Raw genomic sequence first — 23,518 nt, forward strand, 5'->3', positions numbered from 1 at the left:
CAGTGCACACTGAAAAAAGCAAAGATCAAAGAGGTTACTTCCTAGGTTCTTAGATCCACGTGCAACTCCAAAGCCACAGCTCTTATTACAGTATATTCCCTCTTTCCACCTAATTTGTTTTTACAACTCTAGCTTATTTCTAGTGTAACAGGCTCTGGGTTTCCTGAAATGGGCAGGGAGAACAGGATGAGGGGGGACTAAATCACCTGATTAATGTGTAATCCGCTCAATATCCCCTGCACATTTTCTCTTTCACTTTTCATTAGTTGCACACTTTATAGAGTAATGACACACCAGACATTATACCACACCCTAAGGATATGACAGGCACTTTGTAAATGAGACTATAGCTCTAAATAAGAGCTGGGGATTTAGCTCAGTGGCACTGCGCCTGCCTCACAAACGAAAGGTCCTGAGTTCGACCCCCTGTACCAAAAAAAGTTAAATAAGACGACAGACTCAAACCCAACAGCATGTGACACAAACAATCACAGAACAAAGTACTGTAAATGGAAGCATGGACTGAGGAGTAATTCTGGGCAGTCAGAAAGGGCTTTTCCTAGGACTGGGAATTTAGCACAGAGGTTCCGCTGCCTGCCTCCCAAGCACAAGTTCGATCCCAGGTACAAAAAAAAAAAAAAGGGCTTTTCCTAGATGATATTTTAACTAGGCATTAAGAGGTAATGAATCAGGCTGGTGTGGAAGCCTGCTCCCTTAATCCCAGCACTCTGGGAGGCTGAGACAGGAGAGAAGCCTGAGCAATTTAGCAATTTAGTAAGACCCTGTCTCAAAACAAAAAAACTAGGGCTGGAGAATGTGGCTCAGTGTGAAGGCACTGGGTTCAATCACCAGTACCATGATCATCATAACAAAATAAATACATACAAAAAAAGAAGTAACTAGGATTGTCAGGAAAGCAAGATTTCAGTGGGAACGTGAACGAGGGTGAGCTCAAATTTAGGAATGGTTAGCAGTCCAATAACGGAAGCATATTATGCCCAGGGGAAGGAGTAACAGTAAGCAAGGTAAAAAGGTAGACTGTTTCCATATTTAAAGGTCACACTTAAGAATTTGAACTTTTTCACATGGGCAATGGAAATCCATGGAATTTTAGGGCAGAAATAACTTCAATATTTACTGATAATCTGTTGTATGTTAAGTACTGTAATGATCATATTTGAGCATTAGGAGATAACTAATGACACAATAGAAGGACTGGAGATTGAGAGGGAAAGGGTACCAGTAAGTAAGGTTGTCAGGAGAATATTATCCTTAAATCCAACATAAAGGATTGAGGTATGTGGTAACAGAAGGAATGAAAGTAATGCTAGTACATTTGGTACCATAAAAGACAAACTGTAAACTTAGAAACTAATTGGATGTCTGGATTGTGATTATGCACAGATACAAGAAAGTTTTCCTAAGTTAGGCAAGTAAGTGTCTGGTTGCCAGTTTCAGGAGCCAGAAAAACAGAAGGAACTGCCAAGTTAGGGCAATCTCTGTATCCCTGTGAGAGTATCTGAAAGCATGTAAAACTGAGGAAGAGTAGAAAGGGGCAATGAGTTTTATGTTTGGTTTTTCTGTAGAATATTCTGTTGTGGCGTCAGTGTATGAACTATTTGTGAATTTGGTCTCAAACTCAAGTCAGCACTGGAGACAGCCTAAGAGCCATCAGTACTCTACCTCTACTTCCCTCCCACTCCTGCAACCCCCAGGATGAGCCATGGTGCACAGGGCAGGGTTCAGGTAGCAGGCACAATCCACCGGCTAAGGAAAGGCTAGCAGGCTGCTCTAGTGACAGTGACTTTCTCCTGGAGCTTCTCCTCCCTTTTGCTCTGGGAACATCAAGATTCTTGCAGTTCTGCAGGCATTCTGGATGGCTGCTTATATCATGTCCCAAGTAAACTCCAAGTGTGATAAGAGCAACTGAATACAGCAAATTCAGGTAAACATTTTACTGATGAGGATCTCCATGGTGGTAAAATGCTGCCTCTTAGCGACTTCTAATGGAAAAACAGCAGGGCTATTTGACAAACACACAGGTGACCAGATTGAAGATGCAAACTATAGCTAATCCTTTTGCCTGTCCGCCAAAATGTCTGCTGAAAACAGCTGCTTAGCCACAAACTCTTAAAGGCATCTGAGACAATTTTAATGTTTTCTTAAAAAAATACAAAGGAAATGACCTCTGTCAGTTAATACAACTCAGAGAAAGAGGGGGGAAAATGGAGTTCCAGGGCAAAGGGAAAGCGCATCCTTATTTAAGTTATCACATTCCTACACTTGCAGTACCCACAAAGCAAGAACTTCACTCCATGACACAGGGAAGCTCAGAATGCAAAGGCAAAGGTGCTGGAACTAACTGGAAAGAAACTAGATGCACCAAACACAGCATTAAAACCACTCTTTAGCAGAAGTGTGCCCTTGAAAAACTGGGGCAGTAATCAGGTAGCTGAACTGTTAGGCTGCTGCCACTTCCACCCCATCCCCAAATAAATAGTAAGTGTACTGGTATGGTAGTGTTTGTTCAACAAGATGGACAGTCTTTCGCCCATTCAAGACAAACACTGCCATGGCTACATGAGTCCTGGCACGGAGTAAGACAACTGTAAAATCACAGGTACTTCTAATTAATTCCCAGGTATACTGAAGTCTCACATTTATGCCGTCTTCTCTCATCCCAACATTTGTTCACTGTTATTCTCTCAGAGTTTTCAGTGCCAAGACATACGACACTACTTTAGAAAAACCTTGGGGAAGTAAAAAGATCCGTCCAATAATATGTCCTCCTCAGTCTTCCAGGTTATGCTTCAGTGGTGTTCCAGGTTCATTCAGATTCCATCAAATTCAGCTCCTGTCATTTATTCTAACCTCAGTTCTGATGTGCCAAACTTGTTCCCCCACCAAGGGAGTATCACATGGATCTCTCCTCCTGGCACTCAAAGTTATGATGGGGGTCTCTCTTCTCTTTTTCCTCCAGAATGAAACTGTGGTGCCTCTAGCTACCTGTACATTAGAAAAGTTACTTGTTCCTGGAAAAAATACTTGGATTTTACCAAGCTCACTCAAGCTGGTATCCTTCCGCTTTTCCAGGCTGGACTCTGTCCACACGTAGTTCTCTGCAGATGAGGCACAACATGTACATATTCTCCCAAGCATGTGGGAAGTCAGAAACAACAAGAGTGCTCTCCAGGCCAGATGGAGAAGGATCCAGTCTTACACCCATTCAATGTGCATTCTCTTCCATTAAGTATCTGTTACCCACCCTTCTGAGGGACTTAGCCAGTGTAAGAAGGAGTGTATGTCAAATAAGTACAATCATCACTGCACTGGTCCCCGGAATCACCCTGTGCACACAGTGAAAAAGAAGACATTCTGGAAAGGATCCTTGATTCTCCCACAAACTGTTCCTTGAACTGGTTGCTAGCTCTGTATGGTGCTCCAACAATGGTCACTTCTCTCGGAGAACACACACACCAGCATCACAGCGCTGGGTTCCCATGGATGTCACCACTTCCCAGCTGTCAATGATAGGGTCATAGCATTCAATGCTACTCAACAGGGAATTGCCATCATATCTGAGAAGGGGAGGGGGAGAAAAATAAAAGAAAAAGAAATGAGCTTTCTATTCCTTTACATATATGTCCTTCATTAACATTGTCACTGGCGCTGTCCCGCCACCCCAAACTCTGCCTCCATCCACAAACAGGGATTGGGTCACAGAAACTCTTGCCCTAGATGTACAATGATGTTACTCTGGTTTCCAATTCCTCACCCTGCAATCGCATAGAGTCTCCCCCGAAGCACTGTGGCCCCTACATAGCACCGTGGAGTGGTCATACTAGTAACAGTTGTCCAGGAATCAGTGCGAATGTTGTATGCTTCAACAGAAGAAAGGTGGGCTATACCATCAAATCCCCCCACCACATAAATATGGTCATTCAGTAGGGCCACTCCAGCACCTGGAGAAAAAGGAAATTAGCAAATGAATGGCACTAAGACTAGGATATAAATTCTAGAAACAAAATATAGTCTTTTTTTTTGGTACCGGGGATTGAACTCGGGTTCTTGCACTTGTACAGCAGGCAGCAAAACCACTGAGCTAAATCCCCAGCCCCAAAATATAGTCTTTAATGGCTGGCAAATTCTATAGTAGATGAGGAATATGGGACTGGCCCAGACAGGCCCAAAAATCTAGTGCACCATAGGTTATTCCATCTGTAAACTCTTTGCTTAGGACTTCAAATGATAAAGAAAAGTTGAAGTGCCTCTTTTTTAAAAATTTTCATTAACAGGAGTTCACTCCTCTTCAGAAGAAAACAAAGGAGTAAAGAAAAAAAAGTGGCAATAAAGGTGAAAGGAAGGAGAGGAGTTTTGATTACAGTTCTGATATAATTTTGGGGGGGGTATCAGGGATGGAACTCAGGACCTTGCCCTTGTGAGGCAGGTGGTGGCATCACTGAGCTAAATCCCTGGCCCAGATATGATTTTTATCCAGAGGAAGTAAAACAGAATAGCACAGTGTCTTCTCGTGTCTTACATCCCAAGTAGTTCACTTCAGAAGCTCTCAGTGAAAGTAAATAGCTACCCTTCTATCTTCTATCCTTATGCATTAGGGATTTCTTTTAACAGACATTTTAAGATGTAGCATGTGAACAAAATTGTATTAGGTATTCTAGAATGCAGGCAAGTAACACAGAAATTTAAAAAATGAGTAAGACTTTGGCCCTGAAATTAATAATCTAGTTGGAAGTTTAAGCTATCTTTATCCTACTAATGAGGGAAAACAGGGATAGAGGAGACTGGACTCTTACTCATATTCATAGTAAGTCTCTGATTTATTCTGTCCTATGACTACACCTTCACTGCATGTGGAAAGATGTGACGGCACCATAGGCTACTGTCCCCTCCCTCAGATCTGACTGGTCTTACCAGAACGCTTGGTGGCCATTGGTGTAACATTAGTCCAGTGTCCTGTGTGGGGATCATATTTCTCAACTGAATTTAAGATGTTCAAGCCATCATATCCTCCTGGAAGACAAAGCAGAGATCATTTCAGAAAGAAAGGTGTATCCTCAGGCCCATTCCCAGCCGGTCTTCTCCAAGTGCTTTGACTGATTTCTCTAGTTTCAGTTCTCCCAGAGTTCTGATAACCCAAAGAGAATAATGACAGGACCTTTACTTTTTGTTTAGAAGAGTAAGACAATTCTAGTAAACAGAAAATATATTGAGATAGAGCAGAGTTTTTGTTGAAGGAAGTCTATATGAACTTAATTCTGGTAAAAAGGGATCCCACCCAGAGTCTGCTAACCACTGAGTTCGCTCCATCTTGCATCCCAGCCTGAATACCTAGGCAGTAGATCACTCCACTGGCCACTACTAGTCCAGCGCCCTCTCGGGCTGTCTGCATATCTCCCAGCATACTCCACTGGTCAATGTTTGGGTCGTATCGCTCCATGCTGGTATGGCGCCTGCTTCCATCAAAGCCTCCAGAGACATAGATCATATCTGCTCAGAATGAACAAATCACAGAGTATTAAAGAATGAGGGATTTCCAAGAACCCTTTTCTCTACAAGTTCCTCACAGGTCCTTCAGATGCCTGTGAGAAAAATACAAAAACAAAAACAAAAAACGGTTGCCCAGGCTGGCCTCAAACTTGTGATTCTCCTGCCTCAGCCTCCTGAGTAGAAGGGCTTATAGGGTATGTGCCACTATATCTGGAAAAAAAATTTTTTTTTTTGGTACTGGGGATCCAACTTGGGAACTTCCACTTGTGAGGGAGGCGGTGGCACCACCAAGCTAAATCCCCAGCCCAGGAAAAAAATTTTTTAATGGGATAAGTGAATTAAATCTCAGAGATAAGAAGACAGCATAGTAGTAAGGACATCTAAAAAGAATGGTGTAAGATGAAATCCTTAAAAGTGTTCAAAGACACTGGGAGTTTATAAAAATACAGGCAGTTCCCATCCAGCACACTAGAACTTGAATTACCAACTCTGTAGTCAGTTTTGAAAAGTCTATGAATACTAAACAGCCTTTTTAAACATGCTATTTCCCGAAGCAAAACACTAACTGGGATGTAGCTCAGTGGTGCCGCTGCCTGCCTTGCAAGTGCAAGGGCTTGAGTTCGATCACTGGCACACACACACACACAAAAGGTAGAAAAACATTATTTGACTGTACCGATTTCTCCTGAGTATTGCATGCTCCCGCCAGAAGGAACTACACTGACCCTGTCACAATAAAATGAACACTAAGCCTACCTCCCAGGGCGGTAGCCCCAGCAAGGCCACGTCGGACATTCATCGGGGCCACAGAATACCAGACCCCGTCCTCGTCTGCTGTGTAGTCCAGGCATTCCACTGAACTGAGGCGGGAGCGGCCATCGTAACCACCAATCACATAGATTCGGTCGTGGAGGGACACTGAGGCGACATACCGTCTCTTTCGAGTGATGCCCTATGGATTTGGGAGGGAAGAGGAACAGAGCATCTCAGTCATGCAGGTTTAGGCCTTACTTCATGTTATCCTTCCTGTTTCCTGCCATTTGTTCTTTTTTTCTTTTGAGACAGGGGCTCACTATATAGTTCAGGCTGGCCTTCCAATTCACAGCGATCCTCCTGCCTCAGCCTCGAGTGCTGGGATCACAGGCATGTGTCACCACACCCAGTTCCAGCCGCTCATTTTTATGTTTCTTCACCTGCCTCTATGGACCTCCTGGAGGCAGAAGTTCATCCTGAGGTGTCCTGCAGCTGACTGCCAACTGCATGAAGTGCTTGCTGTGGTCCTCCGAGAGATGCAAGCCTTCTGCACATCTGTCTCATTTCAAGATTTCTGACAGATTCTGTGGCTTTCTGCGAGCAGTATCTGACTCCTTTCCTCTTCAAAAGCTCTGAGCTAAGAGACTGATACTGTTCCATAAAGTGGAAACATATTTCCACATCGGTAATCAAAGGCCAGGACTCCTAAGATCCTAATAGGAAGACTGCCTAAAATATTTCTTTTTCTCAGAAATGATTATTATACTGAAACAGAGATGTACTGAGGGAGATAAATTCTCAGTTCAACTGAATACTTGCTCAATTTAACACAATTTAATCCTGAGTTCAGTTTAACACACACCAATGGAGCATGCTGGGAGCTTAAACAGTGGCAGCCAGCTGAATTGAGTTTGACACACAGCCAATGACATTTCTGAAGACGAATCTTCTAATCTGAACAGTCAAAAACTGAGAAGACTTTTTTTTTTTTTTAGGTATCGGGGATCGAACTTGGGACCTTGCGCTTGCGAGACAGGTGGCAGAACCACTGAGCTAAATCCCTGGCCCTTGTTTTTCTACTCTTAGGGCTGCATTAGTTATCAATAGTTGGGGAAAGGATATTTAGGTTTTCTGTCCAGAAATGGTTCCATCATCACTTACTGGCAAAAAGCTCCACTCCTGAGTCTTGGGGTCGTATTTCTCAACCACATCAATGGGAGATTGCTGGCTTCCAAAGCCCCCAACCACCAGGAGCACTTCATTGGCTCCTAAAGACAAAGGGAGGAAAAGATAAGTTACTTTAGGATCCCTCACTGTGTAACTACTCCCAGGGAAGTGTACTCAAGAAACAGTTCCAGGGTATACTGTTTTTCACCCCAGGAGAAGTAGTCTGAAATAGGAGATTCGCCACATGGCAGCCTAACAGGAACACGAATCTTGAGGACCCAAATCTCTGAAATGTAAATTCCTGGACAACACCAAAAATCTAAAAGGCAAACCTGAATATATCACTATACCATTTCAACATAGCTAGATGACTCTAACATAGTAACTCAGGTCCAAAGGCTAGAAGCATTCCTTGCTTTTCTCAACCTGGAAAACTCAAATTGAGAGGTTTTGTTTTGTTTTTTTGTAATGGGAAACAAAATTCCCCTAACCTTGTCATAAAAGAGTTGTGGGCTAAGACTTAGGAACCAAGTTATACATTTAAAAAAATCTCTTCCATGGCTAACTATGTACCACATTCCCTGCCAATTCTTTAAAACTGCCAGGCAAGAAAGACAAGGCTTTCATTTTTTATTTATTTATTTTTTTGGTACCAGGGCTCGAACTCGGGTCCTTGTGCTTGTGAAGCAGGTGGTGAAAGCACTGAGCTAAATCCCCAGCCCCTGACAAGGCTTTTAAAGGAAAGGCCTTTGTTTGACTTCTGGGAAGATGGCTGGTGAACGGCAGAGAAACAGATTCTCTGAGATTTGGTGTCCAGACGCTGGAATGCAGCAATATGAGGACGAGAAGGAGGAGGGAAGTGGGTCCCTGGAATCCAGCAAGGATCTGAAGAGGGAACTGAAGCTCATAGGGAGGGTGAAGAGCAAGTCCTTTTCTCTGTTTTCCTAAAGAAGCCATTCTGACAAACTTTATATTCTCTCCTTTCCTTTAAAGCTTTATTCTGATAAATTACTTTCTACATTGGCTTTTAAAGAGCAAAATCAGAGGAAATTCTCTGTGCACTCTGTTCTACTGAACTCATGGAGAGGAGTTCGGTGGAGCTCTGGACAATTCAATCACTAGGAAGGCATGTAGGAGACCAGGATGATCTTATAAGCTACCTGCACTTGAAAAGGCAAATGCAGCACCTTGAAAGTGAAAAGAAACATGGATAAACCACTAGTGAGGCAACAAATCTGACAATCACCACCAATGGCTGCTGTGATGAATAGAGGGAAAGCTAATATAGTACCATCAGACATTGCGTTTACTGATGTACAAACAGAAAGGAGAATACTTCCACCTACACAGTAATGTTCCTAAAAAACTGAACATGAAAGCTGGGGGTGGTGACACATGTCTATAATGTGGGAGGCTGAGGCAGGAATTTGAGGCCAGCATGTGCTACACAGGGAGTTCAAAGACAGCCTGGGCTAACAGCAAGACCCTGTCACAAAGATAAATACATAAAATAAAAATAAAAATAAAAGAGCTGGGGGACCAGGACTTAGCTCAGTGGCACTGCACCTGCCTCACAAGTGCAAGGTCTTGAGTTCGATCCCCAGTACCACAAGAGAAAGAGAGAAAGAGAGAGAGAGAGGGGAAGAGAAAGAGAAAGGGAAAGAAAAGGAAGAGCGAGCTGGGGTATATAGTTCAGTGGCATAGAACTTGTCTAGCCTGCACAAGATCCTGGGTTCATCCCCAGCACAACACACGCACGTGTGCACACACACACACACACACACACACACACACACACACACAGAACCTGAATTTTACCAAGTTTCTATTATAATAATCACCAGTCTCTAGAAAACCCAGCCGATAGAATAACATGCTAAATGATGATGTAAGGACATGATCAGCAAAATCCCGATTATGGAAAACCCTGTGGGCCAAAAAACTTGGTTTAACAAATAAATTTCCCAGAGAAAGCCAAAAGGAAGAAGGAAAAAACCTATAGATCAAAAGAGCTGGACTTTGGATCCTGTCTTGAACAACTTAAATCTTCAAAAACAAACAACAAATATTTACAGGAAGAAATTCAATAGTACAGAGACACACCAAAAAGACAGGAGAGGGGTGGGGTGGTGGAGCTCTTGTCTAGCACATGCAAGGGCCGCTGCAAGTTCGAGGCCAGCCTGGACTACAAAGTGAGACCCTGTCTCAAAAAAACAAAAACAAACAAACAACAAAAAAAATTCTGCTTAAACCTTTCAATGAGCAGTTTAATTATTAACATTCAGTGCATGATTCTAAGATAAGAGCAAGAAAGCCGGGGATTTAGCTCAGTGGGTCCAGCGCCTGCCTCGAAAGTGTAAGGTTCCGAGTTCGATCCCCGGTACCAAAAAAAAAAAGAGCAACAACAAAAAAAAACTTGCTTTTGCACATTATAGCCAGGCTTTATGTAGGGACAATAGCAAATGGGAAATGAAATATCTGAGTACTTATTCTGTACCAGCTACAATGTTAGGCATCTTACCACATTACCTCATTTAACACCCCCTCACCCAGTGAGTAAGAAACTAGCCTTCATTAGAGGAAGAAACACAGCCTCAAACAGACTGACATGTTAACCTGTTATTGGTGGGCTGGGCTTTGAATGCACATGTCAAGAACTGGCCTAGGGCCGGGATTTAGCTCAGTGGCACCTGCGCCTGCCTCCAAAGCTCAAGGTCCTCAACTTGATCCTTGGTACCAAAACACAAAAAAACACAAAACTAAGAATTATCCTAAGCTTTTACATATGTTACTTCATTTACTCTTTTGTAACAGCCTTAGAGTTAAGTGCTTTGCGAGTATCACTTTACATATGAGCTAACTGAAGCAGAGAGGTGAAGGTTCCTTCCCCAGTGGATGTACCTAGGGCGTGGGGTCTGCACCCGAAAGCCTGGCTCCAGAGGCCAGCCTTGTAACAACTGCACATCACTGTCAAAGTGCTCGCATTTTCTACTCTATTGGCTCCTTTTCCTCCCCTTTTTCATGCTAGAATGGAAAAGAACACGTAAGGGGAAGAGAACTGGGTGGGAGGATATGGCTTACACATGACATTCAAAATAATCTCTGACAGAATCTAAAAATAAGATTAAATCAGAATCTGAAATAAGATTATATTATACAGCAGGGGTTTTTTTTTTGGTACCGGTGATCGAATTCGGGTCCTTGCGCTTATGCAGCACGCAGTGAAACCACTGAGCTAAATCCCCGGCAAGATTATATTATACAATACTTGACAACTTATAAAAATCTTTTAGATTTGATCTCATTTAATCACAAAAGTTAGGTGAAATAGAGAAGATATTCTTGGTTTACAGAAAAGAAAGCTTAGAATGGTGGCTTGTCTGAGATGAGACAGTAAAAGATTAAAAGCAGCCACAGTAGCACACATCTGTAACCCAAGGTATGCAGGAGGCTGAGGCAGGAGGATCACAAGTTTGAAGTCAGCCTAGGCAAGACTCTATCTCAAAATAAAAAGCACTTGAGCTGTAGCTCAGTGATAGGATGCCCTTGACTTTGAAGCCCAGTACCACAAAAAAGAAAAAAAAATGATTAAAAGCAGGTCTGAAGTGAGGTCTTTGTACTTCTTATAGAATGTTCCTTTCAACTACATTACGGTACCTGCAAGAAGTAGCTGAACAAGATCCTCTTCTGCCAAGATGCCAGCTTACCTAGGCGAGCCCTTGTCCGTGGGCCCTGCATCTGACTCCGAAGTTCAGGCCTCAGATGAAACTTCTTTGCTTCGTCAACCAGATCTCTGCACTGCAAGCTACAGCGGATGAACGGCTGAAATAAGCAGACACGGGAGTGAGTCAAGTGGGCCACTTTCTAAAACTGGAAGAGTAAAGTGACACAAAGAATTAATTTAACATAGAAAACCAGATTCCAAGACCTGTGATTCCAGGAGGATGACTGGTAATTACCATGCTATGGGTTTCTAGAAGTGATTTTAAAAATTTTATTGGTTTTTTAATTGAGGTACTGGGGATTGAACCCAGGGCCTTTGCATGAGGCCACATCCTCAGCCCTTTTTATTATTTATTTATTTACGGTACTGGGGAATCGAACTCCAGTCCTTGCGCTTGCGCAGCAGGCGGCGAAACCACTGAGCTAAATCCCCGGCTTTATTTTTTATTTTGAGACAATTTCACTAAGTTTATAAATTGCTCGAGCTGAGTTTGAACTTGCAACCCTCCTGCCTCAGTCTCTTAGAGTGCGGGGATTAAAGGTATCTGCCATCAGCTTTATTTTGTTTCTTTTTTTTCGGGGGGGTTGTTTATTTGTTTGTTTTATTGAGACAGGGTCTTGCTGTGTAGTTCAGGCTGCTCTTGAACTCACTATGTAAGCCCAGGCTAGTCTCAAACTCATAGGGATCCTCCTGTCTCAGCTTCCTGAGTCCTGAGATTTCAGGTGTGTGCCACCACTCTTGGCTTTTTCATTTTAAAAATAGGTAATATATTACATGGATCAAGAATCAAATGATATAGGGGGTTGGGGATACAGCAAAGTGGTAGACTGCATGTTTAACATGCACAAGGCCTTGGGTTCAATCCCAAATACAAACATATATATATATATATATATAGAGAGAGAGAGAGAGAGAGAGAGAGAGAGAGAGAGAGAGAGAGAGAGAGAGAGAGAGAACCCCATCTGCTTCTGCACTCATACATAAGCATCTGTATTAATCTCTACTTCCTGCGGTTACACAGACACAAGTATATAATAACTAGTACAGGCTGTCCCCACCTTACGAATGAGTACCATTCTGGGAGAACATTTGTAAGTCAGGTTCTTTCCTTAGTCTGGCAGGGTGAGTCTGACACACCTTTGACACAAACACACAATGGTTATTGCTCTGCGCTTCCTCGCAGTCCCCTGCACATCACCACTGCGTAGGTCCTCTTGCTTCTGGACACCTGGGCTCTGCCTGAGCCCTGCACTGCTGTGCACTGTCACAGACAATGCCCAACAGAGATGTGCCCAATTTGTTCCCATCTCCAGATGTTCATAATGCGAGGTCTGTTCATATCTGTGAAAGTCTGCAACTTGAATGTTCATGGGGACTTATTGTACTTGTTGTTTTTTGAGACAGGGTCTCACTATGTACCCTAGGCTAGCCTCAAACTCTTGGTGACCTTCCTGCCTCAGCCTCCCTAGTGTGTCATCAAACCCAGCATAACTAGTGAAAATTTCAAAGCCTCCATCATTTTCTGGGTTGACAGGGAAGAGTATATCTTCTTTGGAATAATTTCCCAAAGGTTCACAGCATTGTCAAGATGCCGCTGTCTATTTTAGACACAGGCTGTGCTGACGTCTGCTCCCCAGATTCTCCATATCCTCCTCCAACTTGCTCTCTGGCTCCAAAGACCAGCCTGATGAACTCTGCAGACAACTCCCACGCCCTCTGCCTTTTGTTTGGGATTGGCCTGACCAAATGTCAAGGATCCTCTTAATGCAGCGTCTCTATGTGACTCTGTCCTTTTGGGTTCTGGTATCCACTCCTCCACCCTGGTCTTTCTGGCTTAAGGGTCATTAACAGCTTGGCTATAAATATCCTATGGTTTTTTTTTGGGAGGGGTACTGGGGATCGAACCCAGGTCCTTGAGCTTGCGGGGCAGGCATCGGAACCACTGAGCTAAATCCCCCAGCTTGGCTCTATTTAGATCCATGTTATTTCACGGACTTTTGTTGTTCCTTTACACTCCACCTTTGTATACAGCTCCTTTATAAACAAATGCTCCTTAAATTGTACTATTTTGAGCATGCCATTTGTTTCCTATTAACCTGACCCAAGAAGTTTTCAGTATGAATTGGAAAGGAAAAAAATTATAGTGAATACTGAAGTACAAGAAAGACATGGTTCTAAAAGCTTCTGGATACTAACTCACATAGTATTGACAACTATGAGGTAGGGCCTATTATTTTATTTTACACATAAGAAAGCTGAGGCACAAATGTATTAAGTAATCTGCCTACGGGTCACATAGTAAGTAGTGGATTTGGGATTTCAGTCCCCTAATTCCGGCTCTATAATGAAAAGAACTAGACTCAAAGAGTATGTGGATGGGTTGTAAGAAAGAAATTACAAATAGGTAAAAATTAGAGATGTGACACTAACCAACCAGCCCGCAGCTTTTCTAAGGTGAACAACTGGAAAATTGTTTTTGTATTTAACTCCCCCAAAAGATCTAGGGCTGGGCCAGCAAAAGAAACTTATTCATGGACCTGGGCCTTGCACACATGTTACAATCAGTTCCTCCAAAGTGCAGTCCGGTAACATAGGTGCAACACACAGTAGAAATTATGAAACACCAGGAACTTAAGTTGGACAAACACTGTTATCAGTGAGCTCAACACTGACCAAAGTTGATCCTAAAATGCAAGACTTTCATGCTGGCTTCAGTAAAGGTAAAAAGAAGTATCTTTGTCCTTTTTTCCACCGCAGTTATTAACAATTTATATTTAAGGAATCAAAGTTTTATCATCTGATGTTGCTTAAATAAAACACTTAGAGGGGCCAGGGATTTAGCTCAGTGGCTCCTCTGCCTGCCTCACAAGTGCAAGGACCCAAGTTCGATTCCTGGTACCAAAAAAAAACAAAACAAAAAACCCCCACTTAAGGCATGTTAAAAAAAAAAAAAACAACGAAACACAAAATTCAGTAAAACCACTGATTTTCATTTGTGCCTAGAGCCCTAACAGTCAAGCTACTGACTTTCTTAGAAATATGCCTGGGAAATACCAGCACTGCCCTCTCTGACATCCCCAGAGAGGCAAACCAGGAGACTGTCCTGCATGAAAATGATCAAGCTGGGTGTGATACCACTCGCCTGTAATTCCAGCACTTGGGAGGCTGAAGCAGGAGGATCTCAAGAGTTCAAGGCCAGGGTGAACTACATAATGAGACCCTGTCTCAGAAAAAAAAAAAAACAGAATGAAAAAAAATTATTTTTTGAGATAGGGTCTCGCTAGGTAGTTTAGATTGGCCTTGAATTCATTATGTAGCCCACACTGGCCTCAAACTCAGTGAGCCTCCTGCCTCAGCCTCCTAAGGGCTGGGATTATAGCTGTGCACCACCATGCCTGGTTGAAAATGGATCCATTTTGAGTACACAGTACCAAGCTGAAGGAGCTAGTCGAGGTTTTGGACCCTGAGTGTCTTGCACAACTCACCTCAGCATCGATGACGTCTGTAATGTACCTGGGGGTCAGCAGGGGCATCCGCACATACTGTAGCAAGTCAGGCAAGGACTCTTCGCGCTCCTTCTTGGCATGCTTCACCCAGTTGATGACAGCCTCAAAGACTGGCTCTTCAGAATCCACCTGTGAAGGTACAATTATGCAGCATGGATTTCTGCTTTGCCAACTGGTTCACAATCTCAGTAAATACCCAAGTTTACTTCCTCCTTTCTGCTCCCTGGTGCCCACCACCATCATTCCCATCTTCCTGAAATAGCCTCTTGGGAAAACAATCTTTTCAGACACAGACAAAGAATTGTCATCAACTTGTGCGAAAACAAACAAGAATATTAAGTACCTAATAAGCCACCAGCGTCATGTGTTAGCCGTTGCTTCAGAATTTCTTCATTCCTGAATTTGTGTATTAGTGGCAGAGCACCTGCCTAGCATGTGCAAGGCCCTGGGTTTAAAGCCCAGCATGAGGAGCAGAGTGAAGAAGTGAGAACGACCCCCAGTCAGACCACAGCTGCTGCCGCTGCATCCGCATCCAGCACCTGCCTCTTGCTGCTGTCATCTCTCAAGAGAAAGGCAGAGGGGGACACTAAGGGACACAAAGCCAAGGTGACAGGCAACCACAGAGAAGATCCTCAAGGCTGTCTGCCACACTGGCTCCTCTAAAGCCCGAGCCCAAGCTAAAAAGGCCCCCCCCAAAACGGGAGAGAAGGTGCCCAAAAGGAAAAAGGAGGAAGCTGACGTCAGCAAGGATGGGATGACCCTGCAGAAAACAGAGAGGCCTGGGCAGACCAGGCACAGAAGGGGAAGCGCTGGCGATGCCCAGTGAAGTGTGTGCCTCTTGGATAACTGTGTACTTCTGGTGACTGAACGGTCTGAAATACTATTATCAAGTATTACGGAAATGTAGACTTTTGCTTTACTTTTTTCAAAAGCTATATTGTTAGCTCACAGAACACTTTGTGGTTTTGGGGGGAAGGAGCGTATGTCCCCAATACAATGTCTCCAAAGCTAGACTGAGGTGGAGAAAACATCTTTCCTTGCTAGTTTTGAGTCCCTGATGTTGACACACGTGGCCACCTTGGCACAAATGCCTTGTGGTGTAGAAAGACACCCAGTTCATTTGATGTCCTCCTTCCCTTTTCTGCCATCAGCGTAGACTCAGCTCCCTTAAGCCCAGAGACCTACTGGGACCTGACTCCCAAACACTGACATTACCAGTGTGTCAGGCAATCCGGACATCGCTTGCTGGTGATGCTCAGATGCTGTTCTACAAGAGCAGTGAGTTCCTTGTCCACATGGTGGGTCTTCAGATTGATAATTCGGCCATTTTCATTTTATTTCCTGAAAGTCAGGGCCGGCTTGCAACAAGCTGTGGAGCACCATGGTAAATGTGAAATGGCAACCCTCACCCTAAACTCCCTACTCGGAGCATCAAACAAAGACTTCCTTAGGTTTAGAGTGGCTTTCTGATTTTTGGTAGCCCATCCAAGAAGGGAGTTTGAAAGTTGTTGCATATTGTAAACAGCCACGTGCCCATGTCCTGCCTGAAATGCCAATACTGTTTATGAACAGTATCTTTAATAACACTGGATACAGTCTGACTTGGGGAAAAAAAAAACCCAGCACGAGGAGGAAGGGAGGAGAAAGAAAATAAATTAGCTCTTAAACAAACTTTTGTTCATAACTATTGTCTAATGAGCTCCAGGTTCTGCTTCCAAATCATCCCCTCAAACCTCAGAGGCAGAAAGTGTCTCTTACATCAGTTGTATGAAATGTTAGCATTTGAGCAACTACCATGTAGCAGACACTGTGCTATTTGAGATGATATAGGTATAGTTAATCATTTCGAGGACTTAGGTCTAGGCTTAATGACAAATTGGGTAAGGCAAGACACATCCTAAAAAAACTATTATATCACCAGAGGGATACTAGGTATAGTAGTGTGATGGCAACCTGACTCCATCTTATGCCTCAATGCCATTTTGGTACCAGGGATCGAACTCGGGTCCTTCCGCTTGTGAGGCAGGTACCAGAACCACTGAGCTACATCCTCGGCCCTCAATGCCATTTTGTACCTGTGCTTGAACAAGGTGCTTGCCTTTGAACAAAGCACCCAAAACCCCCACATCCTGCTTGGCAGTAAACTTGCTGCAGTTGCAGGATGTTTCGTGGCTCACCTAGTGTGTGTCAAACTTCCTTGTACTCCCACTGGGGCTGAGATTTAGCTCAGTGGTTCCGCTGCCTGCCTCGCAAGCGCGAGGTCCTGAGTTCGATCCCCGGTACCAAAAAAACCAAAAACCAAAAAACAAAACCAACCTGCCCTCCCACTAACCTGGCATGGTTCTGTGTCTGTAAGACTCCGCTTGCTCTCCCCTGAGCCCTCCCCAACTGAAAGCATGATTTAAAAGGAAAAAATCAAACCGCTTCCCATTGCTGAGGAAACTTCTGGGTGCTAGCCACCTTCAGCCGCCAGCTATAATAAACAGGCTTGAATCTGGCACAGAGTGTGGCTCATCTCTATTGCCCGAACTCACTCATCCACAACAGTAATTAATACCTAGGAATTCCCACAGACACACACCTAAGTGTAGGTCTTGTGTCCTTCCCTAGCGTCTAGGGCTTATGAATTCTGAGAGATGACTTTTAGAATATCATTGTGACCAGATAAATAAAACTGTCCCATGAGGGTTTCCCAAGAACGGTGGTACTCTGTGCAGAAAATACTTCAGGAAGTTAATTCATTTGATGGATTTACTGAACTTCTACTACATGCCAGGCATTGTGCTGAAGCTAATTACACTTTGATAAAAAAATCAGCTAAGATCCTTGTTAGGATCTGCTAACTGGAAAACTGAACAATCTCACTGTTATTACATACTGTAAAGCAAAGGTCGTGGAGATACAAGAAGAATAACATGAGATTTCCTGATTTAGACTGATGAGTCAGGGAAGCCACCCTGAAGAAGTAATAAATTGACCACTGATGAATGAGTGGCAGAGAGTCATGGTGAATGAGTATTTTAAGCACACAGAATAGCATATCCAAAAGCACTCAGACCAGCTGCATAGTCCAATACGGCAGCCACCAGCCATGAAAATTTAGCTTCTAGGACACAACAGCCAGATTTCAGCTGGGCATGGTGGCATGTACCTGCAATCCCAGTACTTCAGAGGCTGAGGCAGAAAGACTACCTTAAGTGGACTACATAGTGAGATCCTGTTTCAACCCCGTCCCCCAAAGTCACATTTCAAGTGCCCAACAGTAACATGTGGATAATGGCTATCAAGCTGGGCAGTATAGACCATTTCTACCCTCCCTGAATTTTCCACTGGACAGCATCCTAAAGCTTGAGGCAATGATAGAGGGCTAGTGTAGCAGCTTGAATGAGGGGATGGAAGAGTGGAAACAGGTGAAGCTGGAGAGGTAAAGAAGGGGCATTAGAAAACTGGATTTTGTACTAAGAGCAACGGGAAATCATTAAAAGGTTTCAAGCAGACTAGTAAGATGATCTGTTTTAGTTACTTTTTCATTGCTAAGACACCATACCTGACACCTACAACTCTAAGGAGAAGAGGATTATTTTGGCACAGTTTGTAGAGGTTTCAGTCCATAGTTAGCTGGCTCCAAGGCAGGGTGGCATGGTAGAGGAGGAAGAGTTCAGAGGAAGGCAGCAGGAAGCAGAGATCTCTCAGAGGAGGGAAAGCAGGAAGGAGATAGACTCTTCTAGGCCACGACCCATCAACCCACCTCCTCTGAGCAGGCTTCACCTCCCAACATCACCTTTAGCTGTAAACTGATCGGTGAACTAATCCAATGATCCATGATCCAATCACTTCCCAAAAGCCCCACCTATGAGTGCACAAGGCTTTGGGGGGACACCTAGAAATAAATCCTAACATGATGGTACCCTGGCTACCATGAGTGGAACATTTTAGAAGAGCAGAGAGTGGACGATTAGCTAGATGCCACTCTGGCACAACAAGAAAAAGGTGATGGTATTGAAACTACAGTTGTGGCAGTGCTTATAATGAAGAACTAGATGTACCAGAGAAATACTCGTAAATGAAAGGTCATGCTACTCCAGCCTAGTGAAGTGTTAAATGCAGGGGACAGTGCAGAAGGGTATCCATGATTTGAAACGTTGTTGTTGTTGTTAAGAGAATGCCTGGCATACATATGATTAAGTACATACATATTGTGCTCTGGCACATTCTAGTTTTAAATTAGATATATCAACTGAATGACCATAGGGACTGGGGATGTAGCTCAGTGGCACCGAGCCTGCCTGGCAAGCGCAAGGTCCTGAGTTCAATCCCAGTACTGCCAAAAAAAAAAAAAAAAATCTCAATTGAATGAGCAGAGCTTATTAATTTTACTAAAGACAAATTACAAATGAGGAGAAACAGTTAAACTGGAGGGAGGCTCAACATTAATGAGTAACTATGGAGAAAAATTAATTTTTCCCACAATTCTTCTTCGCAAAGATTTCTCTCCTGTTCCAAGCACTGACATTTTCATCTAATTCTCTGAACAGCCCTATGTATTAAGTACTGTCTATATTTTATAGAAGAAGAAACAGAAGCTTAGCAGTTAGGTAACACATATCACATGCCAAGACCATACCTAAGTCTGATTAGCAAACCCGTATTGTCTTAACCAATATGATATACTGCTTCCCACAAGTATTATTGTTTAACTTAAAAAAAAAAAGTGTTAATTAGCCACTGGGAGTCACACATCTGGTTCCTATTTCTAGCTGGTATATGGAACAGAAAAAAAAAAACCAAAAAAACGTTTGCTGTCTTTCCAGATAAAAAGCAAATGCTTGTCTTGACAAATATACTACTTAAGGAAAAGTACACAAATGAGCTCTCAGTTTTTCATTTTAGCTTCTGAATATGGTTATTTGTTCTTTGTCCCTTTATTCCAAAAGTTTTATATATTCCAAAATAAATGACTTCAATGATTGCTTCCTGATTTGGACAATTAGAAGCAAGCTGATCTCATGCTGAGTTCAGAGCCTAGTGGTTAAGAGGACAGACTAAGGCCAGACTGCCTGGGTGTGAATCCTGCCTCTACACTGCTGGCTGCGTTATCACAGTTAAGCTCTGAGCTTCAGTTCCTTTTTCTGAAAATGTGAGAAATAAGATAAAATTTAGAATGGAAGCTCTAGGACATACGGATTGGTGTCTATCTTATTCACAACTAGACCCCAGCACCTGGAGCTGTCCTAGGCACAGTAAGTGCTCAATAAACATTTGGCAAATGAGCCAAAAATAAATGCTGAGTAAATACTAGCTATTTTATTTCTATATGCAGGGAATTTCAGGTCTGTAGTGCCATTATATTCATGAATGAGAAAAACTAAGATATTCTAGTGGATTGCCAATTTCCAAATCTAAAGAATATGTGTTTGGCTCCTGAGGGCAACAACTAAGCTTTATCAGATTTTTTTTTTTTTTTTCTTTGAGGCAGGGTCTCCCTTTGTAGCCCAGACTGGCCTGGAACTCTCAGCGATTTTTCCCACCTCAGCCTCCTGAGTGCTGGGATCACGCCCAGCTCTACCAGATTCTTGATTAAGCAGCTGACTGTATCAATAGGGCTGATATGGAACAGCATGTCAAGCTGGGAAATAAATCTTCTCTAGTTGAAAAATGATGCCACTAATGTACCCTAATCAGCTTTTTCTCAGAAGTCACTAGGAAAAAACATAAAGAAAATTTGTCTAAAATAAAATATATTTAAAATATTCTATTACATAAAAATGCTAGTCCTAACAAAGTAAATCAGAGAATGATTACTGGCTTACAGAAGTGTATTATACAATTTCTGCAAGCAGCAAATTCTTCCTATTGCACTTGTACTATTAATCGAGTTTTGATGTTTTCCAATATATCTTGTTTAAATTTTTTTTTTTTTTTGGTACCGGGGATCGAACTCAGGACCTTGCACTTGCGAGGCAGGCATGGCGCAACTGAGCTAACTCTCCGGCCCTCTAGTTTAAATTGAGATACCTACAGAGGTACCACAAACTTCTGGGAATATACTACCTTAAAAATCTATCTTCTTCTTATTACCAGAGCAGAGTAAGAAGGAGAAAACAAAAATAAACTTAGCTTGCCTCAAGAATCAAATTTCTCCTACCTACAAGGAAATAAACCCAACAGGTAGACTGTTATCCCACCACTAGAACCTGCCAACTAAATTAAAGAATTAGATCATAGGAATTTAATGCTATGGGGTCCAAAGACATCTATTAGCCCTATATTGAATTTTTTCAATCCTAATTCTCAGCCTAATTATAGACATATATGCAAAACTCTGCTAAAGTAGTTACTCTGATTTAGAATTAGGACTGAAAAACAACACACACACACACACACACACACACACACACACACACACACAGAAAAGGAAAAAAAAACTAGGACTAAGATTCTTACTGCATTTGGCTATTGAATGCCTGCCTGGTGCAGTAGTTTTCCCTCTGCCAGGTGAAGCCTTACTCTTTAACATCCAGTTCACACATCCCGTTCTTCCAGCCCTGGCACCCACAGTAGGCAGTTATGATGTGGCTCATGTTTATGCAGAGTCTCACTATCAAACTTCTGTCTGTTCCTTTTTAATCCACTTCTGGGTAAAAGTTTTCTTTATGTAATTGATTTCATAATATAGGCCCGTTATTCTCTAACACAGATGGATAGACAGACAGACAGATAGGGAATTCCTAAAAGCAAGAATTATTTCTTACTGGGTTTTGGATCCACAGCACGCAGCACAGTGATTGCTACACCGTATATCTCTTCAATAAATGTTTCTGAAATGAGTGAATGTGCAATATATTACTTTGGAAGAATTTACTTCCAATTTCTGCTTATTCTACACTCTGGTTCTCAAACACTGGGACCATATATTTAGTGGAGGAAAGTGGTGAACTCCTTCTCCATACATATGCAAACACACTGAAAGCTTTGAAGTCAATATGGACAATGAATCACAAAGCCCTGACACAGAAACAGTAACACTATTCTGCTTGGCAAGTTTTTTTTGTTTGTTTTTGGTACCGGGGATCGAACTCCCTGCGCTTGCCTTGCGTAGCAGGCGGCAAAACCACTGAGCTAAATCTCCGGCCCTTGCTTGGCAAGTTTTTAATGGCCCAGTTTTAAAGAAACCAGAACACCAAGCCTGAACTGTACCTGAATTTCATCACACTTGATTAGCTTCTCCACCTCTCCTTGACTTAGAAGAATGAATTCTTCGTGCTGTACCACTTCAGGAAAATGCTTCTGGCTAAAAACCTCAGCCGCTTGCATCAAATCAACACAGTTGTGAGTTTCAGCAAAATCCCTGATACCCAGGCAATTGGAAGGGTCCAGCTGACTTTCTAAGAACTCACAGCAGGCTTGCTTCACACCTAGGACAAACACAGGCAGTGAATTTATTTCGGGAGCTTGCCTAGGTGTAAATTTGTCTCACAGTCTTGAATTTCAGTATCTTCTCTGTGTGTTGCACACTGGCTCAATGCCTAAGACACAAGATTAGATTTTTCTCCCCCCCAGTACTAGAGATTGAACCCAGGGTCTTTGCACTGAGCTACATCTCCAAATCTTTTGAAATATTTTTGTTTTGAGAAAGGGTCTCACTAAGTCATTAAACTGCCCAGGCTGGGCTTAAACCTGCAACCTCAATCCTTCTGCCTCAGCTTCCCACAGTGCTGAGATTACAGAAGTGAGCCACCAGGGCTGGGGATTTAGCTCAGTGGTTCCACCGCCTGCCTTGCAAGCACAAGGTCCTGAGTTCGAGCCCCAGTAGCAAAAAAAAAAAAAAAAGTGAGCCACCACACCTGGCTATAAAATTAGAAATTTTATCCTTAAGGAATTTGAATCTTATTTGTCTTATGTGCTGTATCACTTTCTTTCCTTCCTTTCTTTCTCTCTTTCCTTTTTTTTTTCTTTTAGACAGGGTCTAGCTATGCGGTTTGGGCTGGCCTTGAACTCATTATGTAGCCCAGGCTGGCCTCAAATTCACAGCAATCTTCTGCCTTAGGCTCCCGATTGCTGGGGATTACATGCATTCGTCACCATGCCCGGCTTGTATCATTTTCAATAAAACTTTTATATCTGTCTCCGCCTCATCTTTAAAACGCGTACAGAAAGATGAACTGCTTCCAAGGACACTGGTACAATTAATCAAAAAACTAAAACTCTTGGGAACCAAACTATAAATCCAATTACTAATTCAGGACAATGTACCTATTTTTCTACTCTACATCAAGACTTACTAAAAGATTTCAGGGAAGAAGAAATGGAAGACAGTAAAACCAATCTCATATTTGTCTAATTGAAAAGTTTAAAGTAGGGCTGTGGATGTATTCAAGGGTACAGCATTCACCCAGGGTTCAAAACCTGGCACCACACACACAAGGAAGGTCAGAGAATAAATTTATTTCAATCTTGTACTAAAATTTAAAAATGTTTCAATTATGAACCTATAAAAACTGAAAACATTAAAAACTGGAAGTTACAAAAGACAAGACTGGAATCTGGGCATTGTGGTGCACCCCTGCAATCCCAGCTACACGGGAGGCTGAGCTTCCCTCTACATCTGGCTACTTATGGTCAGGCAGATAAACAGCATCCATGCAGGCAATGAAAAGTATCTGCTTTTTTTATTTTTTTACAGCAATATATAAGAAAGAAAAATGCATATAGCATCTATCGTTCCACTTTTTTAAAAAGAGAAAAGATGTAAATGCTCTTTGTTTTCTGACAGTTCCTTTGAATCAATATATTGGTATCTCTTGATATCCTATTTTAGTCGCACAGATTCCAAAGCCATGGGCAATAAACGTAAGTGTTC

The 23,518-nt window shown here is 42.6% G+C and overlaps 1 protein-coding gene and 1 pseudogene across 1 annotated transcript in view; one reads left to right on the top strand and one right to left on the bottom strand.

The window, feature by feature from the left end:
- Positions 1 to 2,130: 2,130 nt before the first annotated feature.
- Positions 2,131 to 23,518, bottom strand: part of Klhl12 (kelch like family member 12) — a 28,425-nt gene continuing 7,037 nt past the window's right edge. Inside the window, exons 4-12 of the mRNA XM_004862207.3 lie at positions 21,856 to 22,073; positions 14,638 to 14,787; positions 11,136 to 11,250; positions 7,423 to 7,529; positions 6,265 to 6,460; positions 5,350 to 5,508; positions 4,933 to 5,031; positions 3,776 to 3,962; positions 2,131 to 3,578 (exon numbers count right to left, since the gene is read on the bottom strand). Coding sequence (XP_004862264.3) covers positions 3,452 to 3,578; positions 3,776 to 3,962; positions 4,933 to 5,031; positions 5,350 to 5,508; positions 6,265 to 6,460; positions 7,423 to 7,529; positions 11,136 to 11,250; positions 14,638 to 14,787; positions 21,856 to 22,073 — 1,358 coding nt within the window. The 3' untranslated portion in view covers positions 2,131 to 3,451. The remainder of the gene's footprint in view (positions 3,579 to 3,775; positions 3,963 to 4,932; positions 5,032 to 5,349; positions 5,509 to 6,264; positions 6,461 to 7,422; positions 7,530 to 11,135; positions 11,251 to 14,637; positions 14,788 to 21,855; positions 22,074 to 23,518) is intronic.
- On the top strand, positions 14,811 to 15,484 carry LOC106010830 (non-histone chromosomal protein HMG-17 pseudogene; annotated as a pseudogene).

Source organism: Heterocephalus glaber, unplaced genomic scaffold (assembly GCF_053883595.1).
Source record: "Heterocephalus glaber isolate CG9 unplaced genomic scaffold, H.glaber_assembly_v1.0 deba00001600, whole genome shotgun sequence".
NCBI classification, from domain to species: domain Eukaryota; kingdom Metazoa; phylum Chordata; class Mammalia; order Rodentia; family Bathyergidae; genus Heterocephalus; species Heterocephalus glaber.